The 24,974-nt window shown below is 36.2% G+C and overlaps 1 protein-coding gene across 7 annotated transcripts; it reads right to left on the bottom strand.

Moving 5' to 3' along the window:
- On the bottom strand, positions 1-24,236 carry LOC117904229 (serine/threonine protein phosphatase 2A 55 kDa regulatory subunit B beta isoform-like). 7 transcript variants are annotated; one of them, XM_034816736.1, is made up of 14 exons: positions 24,032-24,234; positions 16,999-17,102; positions 16,693-16,788; positions 16,475-16,594; positions 10,295-10,483; positions 10,098-10,189; positions 9,714-9,832; positions 9,126-9,249; positions 8,903-9,026; positions 8,249-8,317; positions 1,941-2,032; positions 1,729-1,806; positions 708-784; positions 1-313 (listed from the first exon to the last, which is right to left on the bottom strand). In XM_034816736.1, exons 1-14 carry the CDS (start codon positions 24,120-24,122, stop codon positions 177-179), a joined length of 1,512 nt encoding a protein of 503 aa, XP_034672627.1. In that variant the 5' UTR covers positions 24,123-24,234; the 3' UTR covers positions 1-176. The 7 variants fall into 7 exon arrangements, with proteins under 7 accessions (XP_034672627.1, XP_034672626.1, XP_034672629.1 ...); XM_034816735.1 differs by having other exon boundaries at positions 16,693-16,800; XM_034816738.1 differs by lacking the exon at positions 24,032-24,234 and adding an exon at positions 17,191-24,016 and having other exon boundaries at positions 16,693-16,800.
- Between the last annotated feature and the right edge of the window lie 738 nt (positions 24,237-24,974).

Consider the following 24,974-nt stretch of genomic DNA (forward strand, 5'->3'; position numbering starts at 1 on the left):
TAGGTACGAACAGGGGTACCATATAACAACCTTTAATTAGATTAATAAACAAGAGCACAAACACAATTTTAAATTGAGACATCAACAGAACCCTCTAGATCATTGTTCTTTGAGGTTCTGTTCTAACCAAATTGTGCATGAGATCATGCATAAAAAGACGAGGTACCCTGTGGGAGCTAGGCATAATACATATACAAGCTATTCCCTGCAGCACAAGCAATGAAGTTTGTTGTTGGATGCCATGCCAGATGTAGCAGCTTGGAGCTCAAGTTACAAGAAAGCTCATTACTACCTGAGCTCAAATTTTCATTTGCTGCAAAATGAGAAGAAAGAGAATCTAAATTGTTAACCCAGTATGGAAGTGAAAGCAAATGAGAAAGCCATAGAAAGAAGGGAAAAACATGTTTTGATGTGCTCATTTGAAAATATAAGCAAAATAGGGGCATCTTTTCAGATTTCAAACCATATCATGCAATGCCAGAATATTTATTGTTTTATGCTTTTTTGAGTCAAAGGTTAGACATTACCTTTTAATAATATAGGTCCTACGTTTCACTTAAATGAGTACTATCGATTTCAGAGTGCATGGAACTCTAATTATTTTTGGAGGGTTTCTATTTTCTTTCTTTCTTTCTTTCTTTCTTTTTTTTTTTTTTTTTTCCCCAAAAGACACTTTTCTCTAGAAAGAAGGCCATAAGAACTCCAACCTTGTCTGCTAAATCCCCGTGTTAGGTTGCTTATTGAAGACCTTCTAGCTTTTGGAGCAGCTTGGAGATGTGACTTCCTGTTTCCAAGTTAAATTACAATTGAGTTGAATAAAAACAAGATGCATTAGAACACCTCACTGAAGTATAAAAATGTTGCAGGCGTTTACCAAATTATAAGTCTGAATTATACTATTTAAAGGATTCCACCCTGAGGAGTGTTTCAGTTATAATTACTTGGTGAAGTAACACCAGTACCCCCACCATACCATTATATAGTGTGCTGTGTTTGGAGATTGACTGGCAACAGCAACAATTGTACAGATACAGAAAATCCATTTTAAGAGGGAAACACTACTAAGGAGAACATCTAACAGTAACTAAAGCTTATAAGCCCAATTGCTTGACAATAGATTATTTACTGGACTGCTTATTAGTCTCCCATTCCTGGACATATGAAACATGGGGTTGCTTTCACCATCTACATTAAGATGGGGGTAGGGAATGGGGTTTTCCAGAGGGCAGCCTGTACCTGGGAAAGATAGATGTGTGAGGACTGGCATTGTTGCCCAAAAGAGGGACAAGGGAACAAAGGATAAGCGAATAACAGAGTCCAAAAACATAGGTTATCAAAACAAAGGATTCTATCATTGGATGGTTTTAAGGAACCAATACTCAGATACATAAAATAAATAAATAAACTAAGGCCAAAAACAAAAATTGAGTAACAAGGTTTCCACCTTTATGGAAACATGGCGAATCCATAAGTAGAGAGTATAACTTAAAAGGGGCATCCTTCCTTCGAGTTTTTGGGAAAATTCTACCCCAAAAGATGGTGGCTTGGGAATGGGTTTGAATTCTTGTTGAGGTTACTTTTTTTTCTGAGTTTTCTTTTGGTGGGGGCCTCTCAGTATTTTTCTTAAAAATAAAAAGAATAAAAAAGTATGAAGAATCTCTCATCCTTCGTGGTATTTCCTCATTTTTCTTGTAAAAAAAATTCTACTGCAGAAGGAGAACATCTAACCTGTTAGGATTTCTGCTAGCTTCGATTGTGATTCCTTCTTCGCTTCCAACTCCATAGGAGAAAATACGTAAAAGATTACTATATCAATTCAAATAAGAGGAAATCAAGTCAATGAGAACTGATAGGCTTAGGTCATGTAAGATAAAATCATTTCACAACAGTATCTCCTATGGGTTAACATGTGCCAACAGTTACAATAAAAAAGGACAAACCTGTAAGATCCAGTAGCAAAATGAAGTCCATATCCACTTAAGCAGCACTCAAATTTATCGAAAATGGCATCATTATTGTACAAATCACATAACTGCATCAGATGGAAAGTCATCAGCTATCCAACACCTATACTATCAAAAAACCATAAAGGAAAGATTAACTAAATGCAACCTTGCACTTAGCCACAAGAACAAAATCTTTAGAAATAGATTTTCTCCAACCAACACGAACTCTCCTTTCCTTCAAAAATTATATGATCCTTCCAAATGGTCCACAGAAGATAAAAACAAATAAACTTTCCAGCTGCCTTTGCTCTAGACCATCCACAGAAGCACCTTGCTAGCTAAGCAGAACATCTCTAGGCAGATGAGAGAGAACCCATAATGATGCACCAAACTAGGAGAACACAAAGGACCATAATCTAGAAGCCCAGTTACAGACCATGAGGATGTGGTCTATAAGCTCAGCTTTGTTTGCAAAGGCAACATCAGTTGACCAAACTCTAGCCTCTCCTTATAATTTGGACCATGGTAAGAATTTACCCCATCCCATGCAAAAAAACCAACCTTGGAGAGCACCCTGAGTTCCAAGGAAGGAGAATTTCTCAAGCTGAAAGACTTAAGGATGGTTAATTTTTTTGACTTAAGTCTTAAAGCTTACAACATTTTTAGTCCTGTTTGTTTTTAACTTATCACTCTTTTAAGACAATTTTGTCTCCATGGGAAGAGTGAATTTTTTTAACTTTCATCTTAATGGAAAAAGTCACATGTCTCTTTGACTTAAACTTAATTTTTCATATAATAAACCAAATTTATTTTTAAAAATAAGGGATAACTTTTGTCTTAAAAACAAATTAAAATAACTTAATTTTGTACAATTTGAATAAAAAATTAATTTACTATAAATTAGCAAAGTTGTCATCAAGAAAAAATTGAATATGACTAAAAGATGTTATATTTTTGTCCAATTTTTCTCTTGTTTCTCATGAAAATTTAGATCTAAAATCTTCTTATGAGTTGTTCTTTAGAAAATGAAACCAATAACATAAAGATCACTTAATTTGGATAAGAAATTAATCTAAAATAAATCTACAAAATTCCAAAACTGAAACAAAAATTCTACCACATGCAGTCATTATTTTTGCCTCATACTTCACCAAATTCTTGACGAAATTAAATTCCATAAACTTTGGTAGATTTCTTATTCAAAAATGAAAATAACAACACTAAAATTATAAATTTTGGGTTAGAAATAAATTTACTATAAATTTTCAAAATTTAACCTCTTACTATACAACAAAACCAAAATTAATTAACTATCATAAATTCTAATAAGATTTTTTTAATTAAAACTCCAAAACATAAATCACACTCATCTAAATATCCACTAGAACCAACAATTCCAATTAATTTTGAAAATAAAAAGTTAGGATTTAATACTCTTTCCCAAATTAAAAATCTGAAAATTAATGAATTAATCTCAATAATGAAACCCATTTTCAATCACATATCCAAAAATCTAATATACACATGAAAACTAGTACTAACTTAGAAAAGTTTCTAACATTTTCTTAGCAAATGAGCAAAATTAAAAACCAAATTATTAGTCAATTACCAGTTTCTTAGTTTTTTTTTTTTGATAAGTAAAGAGAAGTATATTAAAATGAAAGAGGAAACACCAAACTAGTGTCCTCTAGGTATACAAAGAGTATACTAAAGCAGCCCCTCGACTCAAAACCAAGGAAGCGAGCCGGAACCCCTACCTATAACAAAAGCCTAGCCACTCAATAAAGCTAACCAGAGACCGTGGGCTCAAAACTATAAACATCCTCACCCATGACCACAGATTACATACAAAAGAATGTTTCAACCTTTGGATTGACAACACCTCATTCCCAAAAGCCAACGAATTTCTTTCCTTCCAAACTGTCCAAAATATACATAAGGGGGCCATTTGCCACGCCTTTTTACGGATTTTCCCCACAAAAGCTCCATGCCACCCCAGGAGAGTTTCCTTAACTGTACCAGAGAGAACCCACTCCACCCCAAAGAGAGAAAAAAGAAGATTCCACAATGTCCTCGTCATAACACAATGGAGTAAAAGATGATCCATTGTTTCTTCTTCAGCAAGACAAAGGAAACACCTATTTGCCAAAGAAAAACCCCTCCTCTGAAGTTGGTCTAGAGTTAAGATTTTGCCCCAGGATGCTTCCCACGAGAAAAAGGCTACCTTTGGCGGCACACTTGCTCTCCAAATACCAACATACGGGAACATAGCTGAACCACCAGGCTCCAAAATAGAGTAGAGCGACTTGACTGAAAAGACACCACTTTTAGATGCTGTCCAAACCATCTTATCCTCATTCTCCCTTTGCACCCTAAAAGCTTGGATTTTAAGCATAAACTGTTCCATCATCTCAATTTCCCAATCATTCAGCGCCCTTGAGAACAAAGGGGTCCACCCATCCCCTACACCATCTTGGTTCCACACTTCCGATACCCACACGTCTTTCGCCTGAGAAATGGCAAAAAGAGAGAGGAAGGATTCGTAGAGAGGCTCATCACCACACCACTTATCCTTCTAGAATCTCACTCTCCGGCCATTGCCCACTCGGAAGGCTAAACTGCTATACATACCCATCCACTCCTTTCTAATAGCTTTCCAAAGCCCTACACCATGCCTCCCTCTTTCGACCTGAGTACACCAACCCCCCTCCTCTACACCATATTTGTGACTGATCACTTTCTTCCACAACACCTCTCTTTCAATGGCAAAACGCCAATTCCACTTACCCAAGAGAGCTTTATTCATCAACGCTAAGTTTCTTATCCCCAAGCCACCTTTCTTCCTTTCCAAACAAACCAGATTCCACCTAACCAGATGAGGCCTCTGATCAAGAGCGCCTCCCCCCCACAGGAAGTCCCTCTGAATCTTCTCCAACCGCATCCTTACTTTTCTGGGTAAAAGGAAAAGAGACATGAAGTAAACCGGAAAACTGGAAAGAGTGCTCCGAATAAGGGCAAGTCTTCCCCCCTTGGAAATATACTGTCTCTTCCACATAGCCAACCTTTTCCTAAACCTCTCTTCAACACAATCTCATACCACCTCTGATTTGAAAGGTGCCCCCAAAGGCAAACCCAAATAACTGGAAGGCAGACCGCCCACCTTACAACCCAACTCCAGAGCCAAATCCTCTATATCATTCACCCTCCCCACCGGTATAAGCTCACTCTTCTCCAAGTTAACTTTCAAACTTGAGCAAGCCTCAAACCACATGAGAAGCCAACTTAGATACGTCAACTGATCCTGGGACTCCTCACAAAACACCAAGGTGTCGTCCGCAAAGAGCAAATGAGATATCAACATCCCTTCTCCACCCCTACCTCTAGCCCTCCAACCAGATAAAAAGCCCCCACTGATGGCCCTTCTCATTAAGCAACTAAACACCTCCATAGCTATCACGAACAGATAAGGGGATAGAGGGTCACCTTGTCTCAAACCCCTTGAACTTTGGAAGAATCCGGAAGGAGAGCCATTTATCAGAACGGAGTATCTTACAGTTGAGATACACCACTCTATCCACTTAATCCATCTCTCTCCAAAACCCATTTGCTTTAACACAGCCAACAGAAACTTCCAGCCAACATGATCATAAGCCTTCTCTATATCCAATTTGCACATCACGCCCCCTTGATTGCTTTTCAATCTGGAGTCTACCACCTCATTAGCAATCAAAACTGCATCAAGAATTTGTCTACCCTCCACAAAGGCATTTTGGGGTTCCGAAATCACTTTTCCCATATTAGAATTTTTTATTTTTTATTTTTAACATCTATATAGTTAATTATTATATATTTTTTAATTTTAATTTGAAAAAGAATAGTAATTTAACACAATTTCAAAGATTCCAAAATATTAGAATTTATTATCATAATAAAAATTTTATAATTATTAATCATGTAATTAACTAAGAAATTTTTATTATGATAATAAATTCTAATATTTTGGAATCTTTGAAATTGTGTTAAATTACTATTCTTTTTCAAATTAAAATTAAAAAAAATATAATAATTAACTATATAGATGTTAAAAATAAAAAATAAAAAATTAACACTTACTAGAATTCAAACATTAATAAAAACAAACAACATTCAAACACCAATAAAATCAAATAGCCTAAGTACTTAACAACATTCAGCTCTATTAAGATTTAAGTCAAATACACGTCTATTCAGATTTCAAACAAACAAAATAAACAAACACTACCTTAGAGTAGGACCTGACTAAGATAAAGAGCTCTCCTTGGCAATCTTCCCAGCAGACAATCATTAGAAACACAAAAAGAACTCAACAGCTGCATTAGAGAATCCCAAAGTCAACTCTTGATCCAAAAAATTCCTCCTAAACTAGGAATTCTGACAAATCCTTCCCAATAATTTGACACTAAGGCCTTTTCAGAGAATTGGGGCAAGCTATCGCTGGAGGTATGCTTACAAATCACGGGGAAGGTTTTTTCTGCACATATTCAGAGCTCACAAAGCTACCAAGGGTAAGGTTCTATGCCTTGTGAAGGGATTAGAGAAACTCACAGAGTCCATTGGCAAATTGAAAGTTGAAAAGGATTCTTCTCAACAATTATTAAAAGAGCAATATCCAGCTTCCATAGCTCTAGGAGCAATATCCATGTGATATGGGAAATTGCCACTATGTTGTCTAGGATGGAGTTAGAATTTGTTTGATCTCTAATAGAGAGATGGATTTATTAACTTAAAAGGGGGTGAACATGATTTGAGTTTGGGAGGCATTTATCACCCTTGAAATGGATTTGCCCAGGCGTGGCCTGTACTTTTAGTTTCATTGCTCTTTGTTTTCCTCATTCTCTTCTTTTTCTTTTTCTTTTTGAGGGACTTCTTCCTGTATTGCTCACCCATTCTTTCTTCTGTTAATCAAATTTTTATTTACTATCAAGAGGGACAGAAGAGCAATTTTTTTAGATGAGAAATCTTGAGTTCCTAAAAGTTTGAACATTAGTTAAGGTGGTACAAGGTTCCATTAGAAGAGTAGCACAGTTCTGTCAAAAGACAGATGAGACTCCCCCATTATCCTGAACAAAAGAGAGGTGCCATTTTCCTGAAGCTAGGGACCACCTAATGTAAGTTCCTTCAACTAAATGCAAGAAGCTGATCGAAAGATAACCAAGATCGGGGATTGGAGAATGACTCGAAAGGGTTCAAAAATGAATATACTTCTGTGGAAACAAAAGGCTTGTTCATAGTAAACTAATCCTCAAAGAGTTTAAATGAGGTATTTCTATTTTATGGTTAAAAGACGCATCAAATTCATCAAGTACATTCCTTCTAATCAGATGTTTTTCATTTTAATCAGATTATAAAATAACATAACATTCATAAATAATAAACTTGAGCATTTATGTGGGGATTGAGAGCTATAGACTACTTTAAAAAAATAAGACTCGTGGGATAAGGCTAAAGCTTCAATCAAGAAATGAATTGCCCGACCTTCAGGAGTTGAACCAGTGACCTGGGGGATCTGTTCTCTGCTCTTTCCACTGAGCTAAGGTCAACTTTTGAGTAAAAGTCCCTAAACTAGAGAAATTTAAGCCATTGAACAAGAATAAGAAAAGAGGCAGCAAAGCATAATAAGGAAGGCTTTTAACACCTTCAAGGGTGAAAAAGGTAGAGGCATTCCGTTAAGCTCATGTCACCTACAAGGAGCTAGCACTACTTCACTTGGCCTTTAGCTTGTTTCTAGAACCAATACTCCAAGGGAATTAAAAATGAACCTGAAGGATGAATGTGATAAGGTATTCTTGAACTAAAAAATTTCTTAAAAGCTTAAGTTTATAGGATTTGGATTTATGATATATATCATGCCCTTTAACAACCTCCCTCACATGTTGCCCTATACCTGCACATGGAGAGATACACAAGCCCATAGGTAAACAACCACAACTAGCCTCTTTTAGGCTCACACAACAAACTGGGGAAATAATTATGCAATGAGACTCAAACACATGACCTCCTACCAAACGATGCTCTAATATCATGTTGAACAACCAATTTTCTTAAAAGCTTAATCTTGTAAGATTTGGCTCACAATGTATATCATGCTCATTAGTTGGTATCAATAGCATAAAATTTTGCATTGACTCAAATTGCAGTAACTGATGCACACTCAATGAGGGGAAATAAAGGTAAATTCAGAAACTCTAATACCATCAAACATGAGTATTTAAGTAAATAAGTATTTATCTTTTTTCAATTGATCTTCATAATTATACTCTGACCTTAGGGTGAAGATGTTCATGAATCTTAAAAATTGCAACTGGTGAAGTCTCCATGCGTATATCCCATAGCTAAAACAAGGGATCAAAGTATCTATTAGTACAAGTATAATGATTGTTAACTTATGATCTTTCACACTGATAATGACGCAAGAGACAGAAATATGATGTTAATGATGAACCAGAAATTAGAAGACACAATTGCTACCAAGATTAAACGGCAACGGGAACCTATTGTTGAAGTAAAATAAGCCCTTCCATCCTGATGCATGAGAAAATTTAAAAAGCACAAAACTAAAAAACGTACAAAGACAGAGCAAGGAATAATAAACTTCTGCAGTCAATAAAAAATCTAAGATGTGCTTGCTCTTTCCCAAAAAGAAAGTATGAAAAAACTAATAAATAATCTTTGTGGTATGAAGTCCCAAGGCTACTCTAATGTCTAGACTTACCACATATTATTCTATTCTACAGAAAATAGATGAGAACTATATTATTATAACTAAAAGAAACATTTGCGGAATTATGAATTAAATGAATAACGTCAAAAGAAATTTAGTATCATGTATGAAGCAGAGAACCAAAATATAGAGGAGAAAATCTGGATAGAGAACATTTAAATTGAAAATTTTCATGCCAATTTGATAGCTAGATGACCTTTAGATTCATGTAATCACGACTTAAGAGATGCCTTCCATCAGATGCAAACTTAATGTCCGAGATAGATGAGACGATTTCTGTAAAAAACGATTTAAGCCCACTGGACTCTCCATGTTGTAATCTGTAGAAACAAATTTCAAATGAAATAGTATCATGCATTGTGAATATTAAGCAATGCAGATACCAGAGAAGTGAAATAGAAAAATGAGCTAGAGCTCACATTCTTGCATTGTGATCACATATTGCTGACTGTCGCAAGTCAACTAGCCGAATAAAACCTCTTGAGCTGCTATATGCCAGCAGATTACAGTGAATTGGATGGAACTCAGCTGCTGTTATCACCTCTGAAAATTTTAACAAATAAAAAATAATAGCCAACTGAGATCATGCTTGGATGCGATTCAAATGCCCATCACCTTTAAAGTATCACAACTTCAAAAGTTTAGAGATCATCAAATCAAAGAAGTCAACTTTGTGAAGGGAATGGATTGTTTATTCAATGTTATATACAAGAGATTAAAAGCGGTTGCCGAGTCTGGCCAAAAATATTTTATTCATCTTCAATTGGTTCTTCCATCTATCCTAAAGGACATTTTATCATTGACAACAAACATGTATAAACCATTTCATGAAGTATGTGTGCCTTTGCATTGCTATCCTCCCATCTTAAAGCATCTCAGTTCTCATCACAGAAGGGATGGATAGTACACAGAATTAAACAGAAGATAGAAGGGTGATGTCAAAGTCAAATCCAAGGTATGAAATAAATTACATGATATTATAAAGATAAGAGAATGGACAGAATTACCAGTAAGATCTTCCATGTTTGATGGTTTCATGTCAATGATATTAAAACATTGATCACTGATCTCCAGGTTCCACAAGTTTATCCTAAGGTCATCCGCAGAAACAAACGTCTCACCATCACTGTGCAGCAATTATGAAATTAGACAGTTATCTTAAAAGCTGCAAAATAACAAGCCATTTTTACCCTACTAAGTATAAGTAAAAGCTAACAGATTAAAACAGAAGTCAAAAGAGAAGTTTAATTGATCAGAAAACAAAAAGGCTCAGTATGACAAAGTGAGCTAACAACAAAACCTTCTTTTGTTCTTTTTGTTCTCCAAGAGACAAATACTAATTTATAAGCTAGAAAGAAACCATAGGACAGGGGAACAGGTACAGACTTTACCTATTATTTGAGATAGAATTAATATTATAATCATGAGCATGAGCATACACCTTCCGACATCTTGCAGAAACAGTCTCTCCAATATTAGCTCTCTAGTTACATAACAAACTGGTATGTTAATCTTGCAGGCTAAGCAAAAGGGACAATGCCAATAATCAAGAATCTGTAAGAACCTTTTATGATCCACAAATACCCACCTTTGCATGCCTGTCTTGAGATGGGGACGTGTTATCTATTTTTTCTGTCCACTCTAAAGCATAACCATTAGCAACAGATGGTTTATCTTGCCCGCTCACAAAACTACTTTCAGCCAAAAGCACATTCTCCGAATGCACGAATGGATTAGGGTTCAATTCTTTTACTTTCTTCGGCTTATGATCCTTAACCTGCTCTCCAAAATCACAAGAATAAAAGGCTAGGATCAGAAAAGAAGTAACAAGAAACTTCCCATACCGGGTAAGTATGTGATTGAAGGTAAGAAACTTTTTCATCAGCTCTCATTTTAGGCACCTTTTAATTCCCACATGAATTTCTTCCATAAAAATTATTCCTTTCCTTGTGTGTGTTTGTGTATAAAAACAGTAAAAAAAGTAAACATGTTGGTTTTGGCATCAAACAACATACAATCTTTCATTTTGGGATGTGGATGTACATGTTGGTATTAGGATCAAAGAACTCGTAACCTTTAGATGTTAGTGTAGTTTAGGTCATTAGAATTTTCAACTATTGCATTGCAGTCTATCATGCAAAAGAAAAATGAGAGAAGAAGAAGCAGGAAAAACAAAATACAGAAGGTGAAGAGGGCAGGTGGGGGGTTCCTGGTTGGCAGATCCTATGGGCCTCTTTTGGAACTGTTTCTCAAAACAGTTTATAGTTTTCCAATTTCAAAAACATGTTTCAGAAATTTTCGATTGAAAACAGTTTCTTTTTAGAGCTTGTTCTGAAAGCAAGGGGATTTGTAAGAACAATTTGAGATGTTTTCAAGTGTTTTTCATAAAATGTTCTATAAAACAATTAGAAACATGGTGAATAGGCTAAGAACTTTTGCATTGTACATAAGTGGATAGTGCCTAAAGAATAGGCCCAAAAAACTATTTTTCACACTTGAGTTTCCAAACAGAATTTTGTTCTTGAAAATACCGATAATTGGTTTTAATAAATGTTTACAAAAATAATTTTTGAGAACTATTTTCGGAAAAGTTTCCAAACCTAGGAAGTCCCTGACAAGCACTTCACAGAAGTAGGGAGGGTTTTCTTCCCCCCCCCCCCCCCCCCACCCTCTTTATTGGGAGCTGGGAGAAGTCAGAGAAGAGTAAAATCCACTCTCCTCGAAACTAGAACTCAAGGACAGTAACTATGGCTTTTCTAAAAAATTAAAGGCTTTGCTCCTTTATTGGCCAAAAAATCAATTTCCTTTCTGGCCAAGTTGTAACCTACCTATACTCAACCCAACAGAAGAAAAGAGATTCAAGATCTCTCTAATGTGACCACAAACCATGATAAAGTCTCCTCAACCAATTCCTAAGCGAAAACTCCAGCCCTGATGCCCTCTCCAGATATTTGACAAGAGGGAAATGAAAATAATATTCTAAGATTAGTCAGCTTAGAGAAAGCTAATAATGTATCACAATACACCAAATCCTACTCAAGCATATATTCTTAGGACAACAGCCATCTAAATAAAGCTTGAGTCTTCCAAAGGGAGTCGGTCCTTAAGAACAAAAGGGCACTAGACAAGGCCAATAGTAAGAACAAACCAAATCTATCATCACATATAATGATACATAAGGCACCCTTGCAAATATTTTTATGATAAAGACCCAAAGGAAGGGGGAAGATGATCTCATTTCTTAACAAATCCACAAATAGTTATCCTCAAAGCTCATAGCATTTCTTTCCAAACAAATCACCAAAAATGATAGCTAGCAAAAAACAAGGTCATAGAACTTTCCCTTTCTCCCCTTCCCAAGAAGCTATTAAATAGAACTCTACCACTGGGATTTCTATAGATGCAGTCTAGCTAATACCTTCCATGGCAAACAACTTCCTTTTTTTTTTCTTTTTTTTTGATAGGTAAAAGCAATTATATTAAAAACAGGAGACTATACACGATGTATACAAGCGACCAAAAGACAAAAAGGTGCAGAAACACAAAAAATAAGCACCCACATCCTACTGAGTTCCTAACCAAACCATGGCAAACAACTTAAGCCACAAAGAATAGGATGTTAAGCAATGGATGTATCGCTTATTGTTAATGAGGTTATAGACTCAAGGTTGAAAACCAACAAAGGTGGGGTGATCAGCAAGCTATTCATTAAGAAGGTTTATGACGATGTTAGTTGGACTTTTATTTTTGCAATTCTAGAGAAGATGAGTTCTAGCTAAAGATGTATTATTAGATAAAGTATTACATGATTTACATCTCAACTGCAAGGTTTCTTACGCTAATGAATGGGACTCCCTTTGGTTTCTTTCCAAGTTCAAGAGACCTAAGGAAAGGGGATCCCCACTTCCCTTATTTGTTTTGGTAACAATGAAGGCTTTCAATTGTTTTCTAAAAGGGGTTAAGGAGAGCGGTTTCATTTCAGCCTTTAAGGTGGGAGGAACGAGAGGTGAAGGGGTGGACATGACCCATCTCTTTTGCAAATAATATCCTATTCTTGATCCATGTCCAAAGCAATTAATGTCTTTGAGCTAGACATTCATGTTGTTTGAGATGCTTCCAACTTCAACTATGTTGAGATGTGTGATAGGCAATCTCCACCCCACTTACCTTGGTCTTCCATTCGGAGCTTCTTTTAAGTCTATGGTTGTTTGGGATGTGGTCAAGTAGAAATTCCATTAAAGTCTTGCTTTGTGGAGAAATTAGTACCCCTCAAAAGGTGGAAGGCTTATGTTGAAAAAGAGGATGTTATCCAATTTGTCAATTTATTTGATGTCCCTTTTTTTTGTTATTCCAAGCAGCTTGCGCTTGATACTTGAGAAAATTCAAACAAACTTCCTTTGAGAGGGCAAAGACCTTGATAAAAAATTCGTTTGGTAAATAGTTTACAATTTGCTTAGATAAAAGGAAAGGCGGTTGGGCTTTAGAGTGTTATCAATACTCAATAAGGCTTTGCTAGAGCCTTTATAGAGGCGAGTCTTTATTAGGTAGTTTGGAGATAAAGTAGGCAATTAGTGTTCTTGTAAAGGAAGGGAGGGGTATGGGATAAGGTTGTGGAAGGCTATAAGGAGAGGTAGGAAAGACTTTAACGGTCATACCAATTTAATAGAGGGGGAATGGCAAGAATGTGAAGTTCTGGCAAGATATTTAGTATAAGGATTCATTATCGAATACTTCATTTCCCACTTTGTTCTCCATTGCTGCTACTAAGGATTATGGATGTGTAGGAGGATTGAAGTAGGGTAGGGAATTGGAGCCTTTGTTTCCTAAGACTAAGACAGCTCCATAATTGGGAGTTAGGAAGTGTAGAGGCTTCAAGAGAGACCAATTATGAGGAATGGCTAGGGCAGACTAGTTTTTTGAAGGATTCTAAAGATGAGAAAATATTGATCAAAGCATTTTATTCTTTTTTAGATCTAGAGGGAAGAGCGATTTTCCTGGCAAAGTTAGTTTGGAACTTAGAGGTCCCTCTAAAAGTGGAGTTATTTTCTTAGCAGAGAAGAAGTAAACTTTAGATTAATTAAAAAGAAGAGAATGGAGCATGGTGAATTAGTGTTATCTTTGTCAAGGCGTAACAAAGCTTAAACAAAGAACTTTCCACACTTTATATCCATCTTGGCCATTTTGTCCTATGCATTCCATCTCACCACTTGTTTTTGAATTTTCTACAAGAGGTCCTCCACTATCCTTAACTCCCAATCATGGAACTATCTTGAAAAGTATGGGTTCCAGTGTCCCCTCTCCCCAACCTACTCACAAGCATCTACTACCCACATGTCTTTTAAACTATGACAAATAAGGTGGGGAAAGAGTCTTTCAAAGTTAAGTATCCACATTTCTCCAATTAAACCTTCCCTTGTCACGTTGGAGCACCAACCACCCCTTTCTTCCTCAAACTTCCCTGAAATAACCTACTCCTAAAGAAAGTCTCCAACTCCACTTGCTTAGAACAATAGTATTGAGAACCAAAGATTTATGGTGCCAAGATCCCCTAATTTCTTTGTCATGCACACTATACCAATTAACCAAATGGGTGTTCCCCTCAAGACCTCCTAACCCCCAAACCCAACCACCTCACCCACACGCACACAAAAGAAATCTCTCTAAATCTTTTCGAGCCTTAAACTTACCCTTCTTGGAATCACTAGTAAAGACATGTGGTAAGTTGACAATTAGATAGAGTGAGTCCTCTCCCCCCTTTCAATAGGTATTGTCTCTTGCACATTGCCAACCTCTTCTAAAGCCCCTCTTCCACTGCATTCCATATAATCTTAAGCTCACCCTTTGTACCTTTCTTCTTTGATTTAGCAAATTCATTGATGAGGATTCTTTCTGAGACCATTAACTAGTTAGGCTCTTTTAAAAAGGAGGGAGGTTTAGTTGCTTTTCCATCTTTTTCTTTGTTGATTAGCAAATATTATATACTACCTATGTGCGTTGGTTGCGCATTTTGTTAGTCACTTATAATATAACTTCTATTTGCCTATAAAAAATATGGTATGCAATGGATTAAAAGATGGTTCATTTGCAATGCTTTCTTGCATAACATACAAAATATCTATTTAAAAGTTTTTCTAACCTTTGCAAGCATGGAGCATCTATTTGGTATTCATCCTTTCATGAACCAAATTCCAAGGCAAGGCCTTGAATTTTGGATGAGCTTGCATCTTCGAAGTCAATTTAAGTTGGTAGAAAAAGAAAATGTATTGAATTTATGGAGAATATAGGAGAAAATATAAATCAAACTTTCTAGAGGCAACCTTTGCTCTCCAAACATCCAAAATTTTTTCTTAAGGATAGGAGTAGACAAAATAGTCTAGCTCAAAATTGGGAAAAGGGAGGCAAGCTCATTAAGGTTATGATCAGTTAAGGAAGCTATCTTGTATTGGATCATCGAACTTAGACCTCCACTTCCTCATTAGAGACAATGTATAAAGACAATAAAACTATTTTAATGGGATAATCACCCGAGCAACAAGATTTCAACAAAACAAATCCTAGAACATCTCTAATAATGAATCCAATACGAAGCCAAATGAAATGGTTTTCAAAGGCTAGCGATACTCTCTTAGAGGCCACTTAAGCATCATATCTTATCTCATGACCAAATTTTTTGTTCATTAAAATCCAAAGGGACATTTCAAAATCTCCATAACCATGTTAAGAAGGTTGTATTCCTAAAAACCACATTGCCTATCTAAAACTACCATCCAATTTAGGTCCACAAGCCTTGTCCCACTTAGCCAATAGTTATTTCTTAGATTCACTTAGATTTACTAGTGATGAACCACAAAAATCTCTCCAAATCTTCTCAAACTTGGAGATCACATAAGCAGAAATCGTAAACCAAGGGGAACATTAGAACAGTAAGGTCGAAGAAGGCGATTCTATCATCAAGAGAGATCTAGGACTTGTTCAACTCATCTAAACACTTCAACTCTTTTTCAACATTCCAAGACCTAAATACATGACAATTACCTTGTAAAGGAACATCAAGATGTTTGAAGGACCGAATGTTTGTCCCACACCCTAAGAAGGTGGCCATCCTTATTGTCCCACACCCTAGGATGTTTGAACAACCATGGAGTTCTTATTCATATTAAGCTAGAGGCCATAGATGTCCTCAAACAGCATAATTAGAGGTAATGTTGGACAGTCAGTTGAGAAAATTGGATGTTCAATAACTGATGGGCAAAAGAGCAAATATGCCCTGTTGAGAATCAGCCATATCAATATGGAAAGGAGTAGAAGTAGCAAATGGAAATTGAGTTGTTCTTCACAAAAACTAAACTATGGACACACAACCTCCCCAAATAGCCATGTATTAAGTAAGCCCGGGAGTCAAACCTGGAACCTTCTGCTCTTGAGTGGGAATGCCTGCCAACTGAGCTGCCTGCGAGGGACATGTGCTAATTTTACATTAATTTCATACAGACACATGTGCATTTATTACAAATTAGGTTATTCTCCATTTTCAAGTTTAGGTCATTATGCTTTTGATCAATGAATTATAACTTTTTGATCTTTCATAATATTTTTGGATCATAATCAAACAAAATAAAGGATGAAGAGAATCCTTATTATTTCTGTAGGACATTTTCAGCTTGTTGACATGCTTTCAAACATAAATGACAGTTCTTCGTAAAGTATTTTCGAAGGAAACAGAGAGCACCTTAAGAAATTATGGATATTTGTTCAAGGATGTCCATACCTTCCACAGTTTAATTGTCTTGTCATTTGTTGAAAGAATAAATAGTGATCTGTTGGGTGTTGCACACCATGTTACTTTGTTAATCTTCTCTTCAATTTCCAAGCTCCTTAAATAATCAAACTATAACAAGATGATAACATCAGGATCTGCAATGGATAAGTTTCTTGGAAACAGGCAATGCTATATTCTACTATCCACATAATTAACACAAAGCATACCTCGGGCTCATGACTCTGAAATTCAGTCTTATAATGAAATACGGGATGCTGCATGGTAGTAAAATCCAATTGCTCCAACTCATTTCGAGAATGCCACTGATTTAAACTCTAAGAAGGCCATAATTAGGGGTAGAAAGATCATAAGCCAATTTATCCAACACTAGATGTCAAACAACCAATAGAACTGTCAGCATAGATTAAAAAAAATAAAAGAAAGAAGAAGAAAGATAGCCCATATGGATTTCAAAAAAGTCTTTACTAATTTAGAAATAAACAAAGTCAGAAGAATTCCACATTGTATATTACATCTTTCTCATCCTTCCTTTCAAATACTACAACCCGACCACCTCGATCTCCAACAGCCAGGTAATCACCACTCTTCTCAAATTCCATTGCTGATATCATATCAACTAGAAGAAAGGCCAAAACTCATGATGTCAACAACTGAAAAGTGTATTAAATGCATGTGCTCAAAGAAAAAATGAAATTGTAAATTACCATAGAACTCCACGAAAAGAGTTAAATGTATGCCAAGATGTAATGCTTTTCATAAATTCTCCAATAACTTGTTGGTACACAGTGGTTATTCCTAATGGAATAGGAATAGCTATAGCTGGAAATAAACAATGCTGGAAAGGAATAATTATTCCTTTCATCTGTTTGGTTATGAGAATGAATTAAACCCAATGTTTAGTCTTGATATAGTTTTTTTCCCTTTTTTTATTTCTTTGCAAAATTATCATGTCTAAGAGTTTTTTTAAAGAAATTGTTATGATGTCTAGGAGTTTTCATTGGAGAATCTGTGTAGTAATTATCGGATTGTACAGCCTGTATGGGCTGAGATTTTATTTAGCTTTGTTCCTTTTTTTGTATAGTTGACTTGGTATTTACTTTCTATAATTAGCGGGCTGATTTATTTCCTGTAATTAGTGACTAATTTAGTAAAGTAATTCTAAGCCTAGAATAGAATAATTTCTTTTTCTTTCTCAATTGTAAACATTATAAATAGGTTGTAAATATATTCCATGAATGTACAAGTATTCTTCAGAAATCATTTTTTGTTTTCATAGTATCAAAGCTTTGTGCACAGTAGCCTCTTTTTCTTCCATTGACCAGCCCCAACTGCCAAAGTTAATCCCAATTTTTTCCAGCCTTAATTGCTGGAATTGTTCAGTATTCCAACCTTCATTGTTGGTGTTCATTCAAGGGGTTGATTTGAAACCCATTTTTTATTTGGTTGTAGAGCCAAGTCTGAAGAAAAAACAAACTAAATTTTATCCTTCCCACAACAGTAATCTCATCCTATCTCCAACCAACCCAAGATGACAGAAAAATTTGATGCCTCTTCCACTACTACCTAAACAACCACAAACGCTCAAAACCAATCTCAATCCCAGGAAAAGTCCAAGTATTTCAGCCACATTTAAACTTAATGGAGATAATAATCTAAATCAGTCACAGTTCGTAAAAACGTACCTAAAAGGAAAGGGAAATTGAGCCATTTACTCAAGCTAGAGATGAGTAAGGATGACCCAAATTCAATGCTTGCGATAAGGAAGATGGCCAAAAAATGTTTTAGTTATGAAACTCAATGCAGCTGAAGATCAACAGAACTTATATGTTCCTCTCTGCAGCAAGGGAGATTTGGGAAGCCATTTGTTGGACTTATTCAAAGGTTAAAAATGTGTCATTTTTTTTAAATTAAATACTAGAACTCATAATATCCAATATGGTAATCTTTCAATGCCTACATACTACAATATTATACGAGGGTTATGGCTTTAATTAGATCAATATCAGAATGTAAAAATGGAGTGGGCAAAGATGCGACAATGTATCAGGAGTTTATTGAAAGAAGAATTTTTTGCTTCTTTTTTTTTTTTTTTTTGATAAGTAAAGAGAACTTCATATATAAAGAGACGCCAAAAAAGCGACTCAAGGTATACAAACCTATACACCCACCACCAAAAAGGCCAAAGAAAAAGAAGGAAACCAAAATCCAACTGGCCCAAAAAACAGCCTTAATAGGATCCCAACCAATCAATAAACTTAACCATAGTTAGAGGGCATTCAACTATAAACAGCTTAGCCTTAGACCAAAGAGAATAAACAAAAGAGTATTTCAATCTCTGGATTGACAACTCATCATCCTTGAAAGCCAATCTATTTCGTCCTCCAAACCGTCCAAAATATATAAAGAGGAGCAGCTCTCCACACCTTCCTACGCTTTTTGCCCACCAAAGAACCATACCAGCTAAGGAGAGTCTCTAACTAAAGAAGGCAGCACCCAAGACACCCCAAACAAAATAAAAAGTAACTCCCATAGGACCCTTGTTTTTGAGCAGTGAAGAAGCAAATGGTCTATGATCTCCTCATTCTCAAGACACATAAAATATCTATTTGCCAAGACCCATCCTCTTTTCTGAACAAGATCTAGGGTTAATGTTTTACCCCATGTAGCCTCCCACGCAAAGAAACTAATTTTGGGTTGTACCCACACATTCCAAATACAGCTAGAAGGAAACAAATAAGGGCAATCTGCTTCTAGAGCAAGGTAAAGAGACTTGGCCGAGAACTTGCCACTCTTTGTTTCGGTCCAAACCACCATATCATCCACATCTCCAAGCACTCTCTTCCCGTGACGACGCTCTAGAAATCTTTCCGCCTCCTCCGCCTCCCAATCATTTAGGGCCCTTGAAAAACAGGGATTCCAACCCCCCTCAACCGATGGATCCCAAAAATCCGCCACCCAAGCTTCTTTGTCAACAGACAAAGCAAAGAGGGAAGGAAAAGACTCACACAAAGAGGAATCCCCACACCATCTATCCCTCCAAAATCTCACCCTCCTCCCATTACCAACATTGAAAGAAATCCGAGCTCCCACCAACTCCCAGTCCATCCTTATTCCTTTCCAAAGCCCCACACCATGCGCCACTCTCACTTCCCGAGGCACCAACCCCCTCTATCTTCCCCATACTTCCCTTTAATCACTTGATTCCACAAAGCCTCTCTTTCATTTGCGAATCGCCAATTCCATTTGGAAAGAAGAGCCTTCTTGAGGATGGAAAGACTTTTGACCCCCAATCCCCCTTTCTTTTTACTTAAGCACACCCACTCTCATCTTACTAAATGTGGTTTTCGCTCCAAGCTGCCACCACCCCAAAGGAAATCCCTTTGGATTTGCTCTAGTCTCCGGCTAACTAAACTTGGTAAGCGCAACAAGGACATAAAATAAATAGGAAGATTCAACAAAGTACTTCGGATTAGAGTAGCTCTTCCTCCGTTGGATAAGTATTGTCTCTTCCACATTGTCAATCTTCTACGGAATCACTCTTCCACTCCATCCCACACTAATACTGACTTAAACGGAGCACCCAAGGGAAGGCCTAGATAAGTGGACAGGAGACTACCCACTCTACAACCAAATTCCAAGGTGAGATCATCAATATTCTCTACCCTCCCTACTGGAATGAGTTCACTCTTCTCCAAGTTTATTCTCAAGCCCGACATGACCTTGAACCACATAAGCAGCCAACTTAGGGAAATCGGATGATCTTGAAAAGCTTGGCAAAACACCAAGGTGTCATCAGCAAACAAGAAGTGGGAAATTTAAACCCCTTCTTCACTCCTACCCTTCACCCTACAACCTGACATAAAACCTCCATCCACAACCCTTTTAAGGAAGGAGCTAAAGACCTCCATGGCAATCACAAAAAGATAAGCGAGAGAGGATCACCCTGCCTCAATTCCCTTGAGCTTTGAAAGAAGCCCTTAGACATGCCATTAACCAACACAAAGAAACTTGCAGTGGATATGCACCACTTAATCCACTCTATCCATTTCTCCCCAAAACCCATTTTTTGCATAACTATGAGAAGAAAGACTAGTCCACATTGTCATATGCCTTCTCTATGTCAAGTTTGCACATAATACCATTCTCATTATTCTTCAGAACCGAGTCAATGGCTTCATTAGCTATCAACACTACATCTAGGATTTGTCTACCCTCCACAAAAGCCCCTTGAGCCTTAGAGACCACCTTTCCAACCACTTTTTTTAGTCTACTGGCTAAAACCTTAGCCAACCACTTGTACAGGCTTCCCACTAAGCTTATGGGCCTAAAGTCCCTTAAATCTTCAGTCCCCACTTCTTTTGGGATTAAAACCAAAAAAGTTGCATTTAGACTTTTATCAAATTTACTGTGTTCATAGAATTCCCTGAAGAAACTCATCACATCATCCTTCACAAAGTCCCAAGCAAACTACCAGAAAGCCATTGAAAAGCCATCAGGCCCCGGAGCTTTATCCTCACTACATCCCAACGACGCGCCATACACCTCCTCTTCCGTGAACGGCACCTCCAACGCACCAGCATCCATATTCTGCAGCGTTTCACACTGCAGCCCAGATAAAGGAGGGCGCCAGTCCCCCGAATTGGACAACAGAGATCTAAAGGCATTTACTATCCCTTCACTAATCCCATTCTCCTCCGAATGCCAAACACCATTAATCCTATTTCGGTCCACATTGTTTTTTCTTCTGTGAGCATTTGTCATCTTGTGGAAAAAGCCCGTATTTCTATCACCCTCTTTCAACCACACTTCCCTAGATTTTTGTCTCCAAGTAATCTCTTCTAGTAAAACCCATTTTTTATATTCTTCCCTCGTTTCTCTTCTAGCTTCCATCTCTTCCAAAGACAGTCTGTTAGTCTTCTCCTTAGCATCCCAAAACTCCATCTTATCCAAAGCCAAATTCTTCATGTATTCTACCCTGCCAAAGACATCTCTGTTTCACTCCTTCTGTTTAGACTTCACAACCTTTACTTCTTAGTTGGTTTATATAGTGATTTTGATCATATTAGAGTCTAAATTCCTAGTAAAGAGACTTTTACTTCCTTAAGGGAGTTGAGATGACTCACTTGCTATATATGTTGACGACAACATCATTTTTTTTAGGCAAACTGAGAGCAACTAGTATATCTCAATTGGACTCTTATGTGATTAGATATGATTTATGGGTTGAAGATCAATATGGAGAAAAGTGAGCTTCCCCTAGTTGGGAGGGAGGATAATTTGGAGTTGGCTTCTAAATTGGGTTGTTGGGTAGGGAAGTTTCCTTTCGCATATTTGAGTCTACCTTTGGGTGCTCTTTTCAAGCCAATATCAATGTGGGATGTGGTGGAGGAAATTTCAAAAAAGGTTTGCCCTATGGAAGAGACAATATCTCTATATGTTGATGACATGATTATTACAGATGATGATGTTGATGGGATTGCGGTGTTGAAATCAGATTTGGCTTCCCATTTTGAAATGAAGGATTTGGGTTCTCTACGATACTTTTTAGGTATTGAGGTAGCTTCTTCTCCAAGAGGTTATCTTCTCTTCTAGTTTAAGTATATAGTTGATATTTTTTATCGTGCTCACCTAACTGATACTAAGACTGTTGATACTCTTCCTAATGTTAATGTTTAGTATTCTTCTTCCTATGGTAACCCCTTGTCAGACCCTACTTTGTATCATACTATTATTGGCTATTTGGTCTATCTCACCATTACACATCCAGACATTGCTTATGTTGTTCACATTGTTAGTCAGTTTGTTGTTTCTCCTACAACAATTCATTGAGCTATTGTTCTTCATATTCTAAGGTATCTTCGAGACACTATATTTCAAAGTCTTTTATTTCTATCTACTTCCTCTTTAAGTTGCATGCATATTCTAATGCTGATTTGGCTAGTGATCTTGAAGATCGTAAGTCTACCATTGGATTTTATATATTTTTTAGGGATTCTCTTATTTCTTGGAAGATCAAGAAATAGATTATCATTTCTCAATCTTCCACAAAAGCTAAGTATTGGGATATGGCTTCTACCACCAACGAAATAGTTTGGTTACGTTAGTTACTTGTTGATATGAGTATTTATCTTTCTTGTTCTACTCTTATGTATTGCGACAATAAGAGTGTTATTCAGATTGTTCATAACTTTGTCTTTCATAAAAGAACTAAGGATATTGAAATTGATTGTCACTTCACTTGCCATCACCTTCAACATGACACTCTCACTTTGCCTTTTGTTCCTTCTTCCCTACAGATTGCAGACTTGTTTACCAAGCCACATCCACCTCCGCATTTTCTGTTTTTGGTTGGCAAACTCTCCATACTACTTGCAACCACATTGTGAGTTTGTGGGGCATGTTATTGTTAATTATCTATTTAGTTACTATATTAGAATTATTCTCTTAAGATTAGAAATATTCTCTTTCCTTTTAGGAATAAAAGTAAGTTATTTTATTTCATTTTATTGGGTCTATTTAAACTCTAATGGTGTTGTACCTATTTTTAAAAGAGTGTTCATAATAAGAAATCCTCTATTTTCTTTTCTTCCTCTTTCTTTGAATCTTTTTGGATTTCACAAGAGGAATCTTCAAAAGGAAATAGTAAGGTGGAATACAAAGGATAAGATCAGCTGGTTAGATTCAAAGAGTGAAAAGTTCTTAGTGAAAGCCTTCTTCTCATTTTTGGGGCTTTATAGACGAGGGTAGCTAAGAGTGTAAATGAAAAATGAGAGATGGATAGGCCAAAAGGGGTTGGATTCAGAGCCTTTTCCAACTGATATTGTTTGGAACCTGTGGATTCTGATGAGAGGAGGGTTTTTTGGATGGGAAGCAATATGGGGAAAGATATTCACCATGGATTATCTAAAAGGAGAGGTCTATCTATAGGGAACGGATGTTACATTTGTAAAAGGAAAAGAAGTATTGTTGATGGTGTCAGATTGGATGAGTCGTCAACGAAGACTCGTATCAAGAACACGTGTGTATAACTTGATGGAATTTGACAAGGCAGAAATTGTTAAAAACATCTCACTTTCCTAAAATGCTTCTGCTACTAATTCAATAAGTATTGCTTATTGCAGATAATATTATGCAGGAGCTTTCGTGCATTCATATTTCCAGCGGAAATAGATTTTGTTGTTGAATAAGGAAAGATATTAGAAACATCTCCGTATTATTTCGGAGTTCAGGTTCAAGATACAGATAGGAAGAGTGCGGAAAGATGAGCCTGGCAATATTGAAGGTTCCACTGCCACAACAATTCCCTAAAAAAAATTAAGAGAGAGAGAGCCGAACTCCACTGAGCCAACTTATTCAATTACGCTTATTTAATCAGAGGAGTAAATTCTCTACAGTTTTGAATAATAAAAGATCCGAGATTCAAATTTTCAATATTTTTTAATTTCCTTTTCCTACCATTTCTCAGTAACCAAACAGAGTACTCCAGATAACAACAACCACTGTAATCATTCATATAGAGAGAGAATGAGAAGCAGAAACCCTTACTATCTTGAACGTCTTCTCCAGGAGCTCGTTCGCCGAAAGCCTGAGAAAACTTCCATTGCAAGGAAGAGGAAGACTCCGTACTGAGAGTCATGGCTGCTTCCAAAACGGCGACGTTTTGGTAGAGGCTCAGGAGACTTTCACCAGCGGCATCTTGTATTTCCCAGTGCGCTCTTTGTCGTCTGGCTCCTGCCCTCAGTGTTTGTTATCCATTCGAACCTTCTCGGAAGGCTTTTATGATTTTATTGGTGACACGTGGGTATAGTTGTTTTGCCAGGTGGGAGCTGCTAACATGCGCAGCCTGTGCGTCACAAAGCTCCGATCGGTTTTGATTGGGTAAGGAATTCATATATTTTAGGGCAAGTCCCTTTGAATAGGACAAAAGGCCTAAAGCAAGAATGAAATAAAATTTTCGTGAAAATTATGGAAAAAAATCAAATTTAATGAAAATTGTTTAAAAACCTATAAAAATCATAAATCTTTTATATAATATAGAAAAAGAATAAATAATTTTAAAAAAATATACAAAAAAAATCTAATATTAAATTTAATTTTAATTTTCTTTATTTGTTCTTTTATTTTATTTAAAATCTTAATCTTTTATATAATATAGAAAAAAAAATTTAAAAATATATAAAAAAAAATATTTCCTTTATTTGTTCTTTTATTTTATTTACAATCTTAATCTTTTATACAATATAGAAAAATAATAAATAAAATTTAAATATATATATATATATATATATATATATATATATATATATATAATTTTAAATTAATTTTTTCTTTTATTTTTATGTTTCTCTTTTTATATTTTTTCTTAAATTTCCAAAATCCAAATATAGGATAAAACAGTCAATCTTATGGACCATTAATGATGGAACCTAAATGTGGGTTTGTGGTCCACCTTCCATTATCAAACACACAAAATAATAATAATAATAAT

This window comes from Vitis riparia, chromosome 17 (genome assembly GCF_004353265.1).
Source record: "Vitis riparia cultivar Riparia Gloire de Montpellier isolate 1030 chromosome 17, EGFV_Vit.rip_1.0, whole genome shotgun sequence".
NCBI classification, from domain to species: domain Eukaryota; kingdom Viridiplantae; phylum Streptophyta; class Magnoliopsida; order Vitales; family Vitaceae; genus Vitis; species Vitis riparia.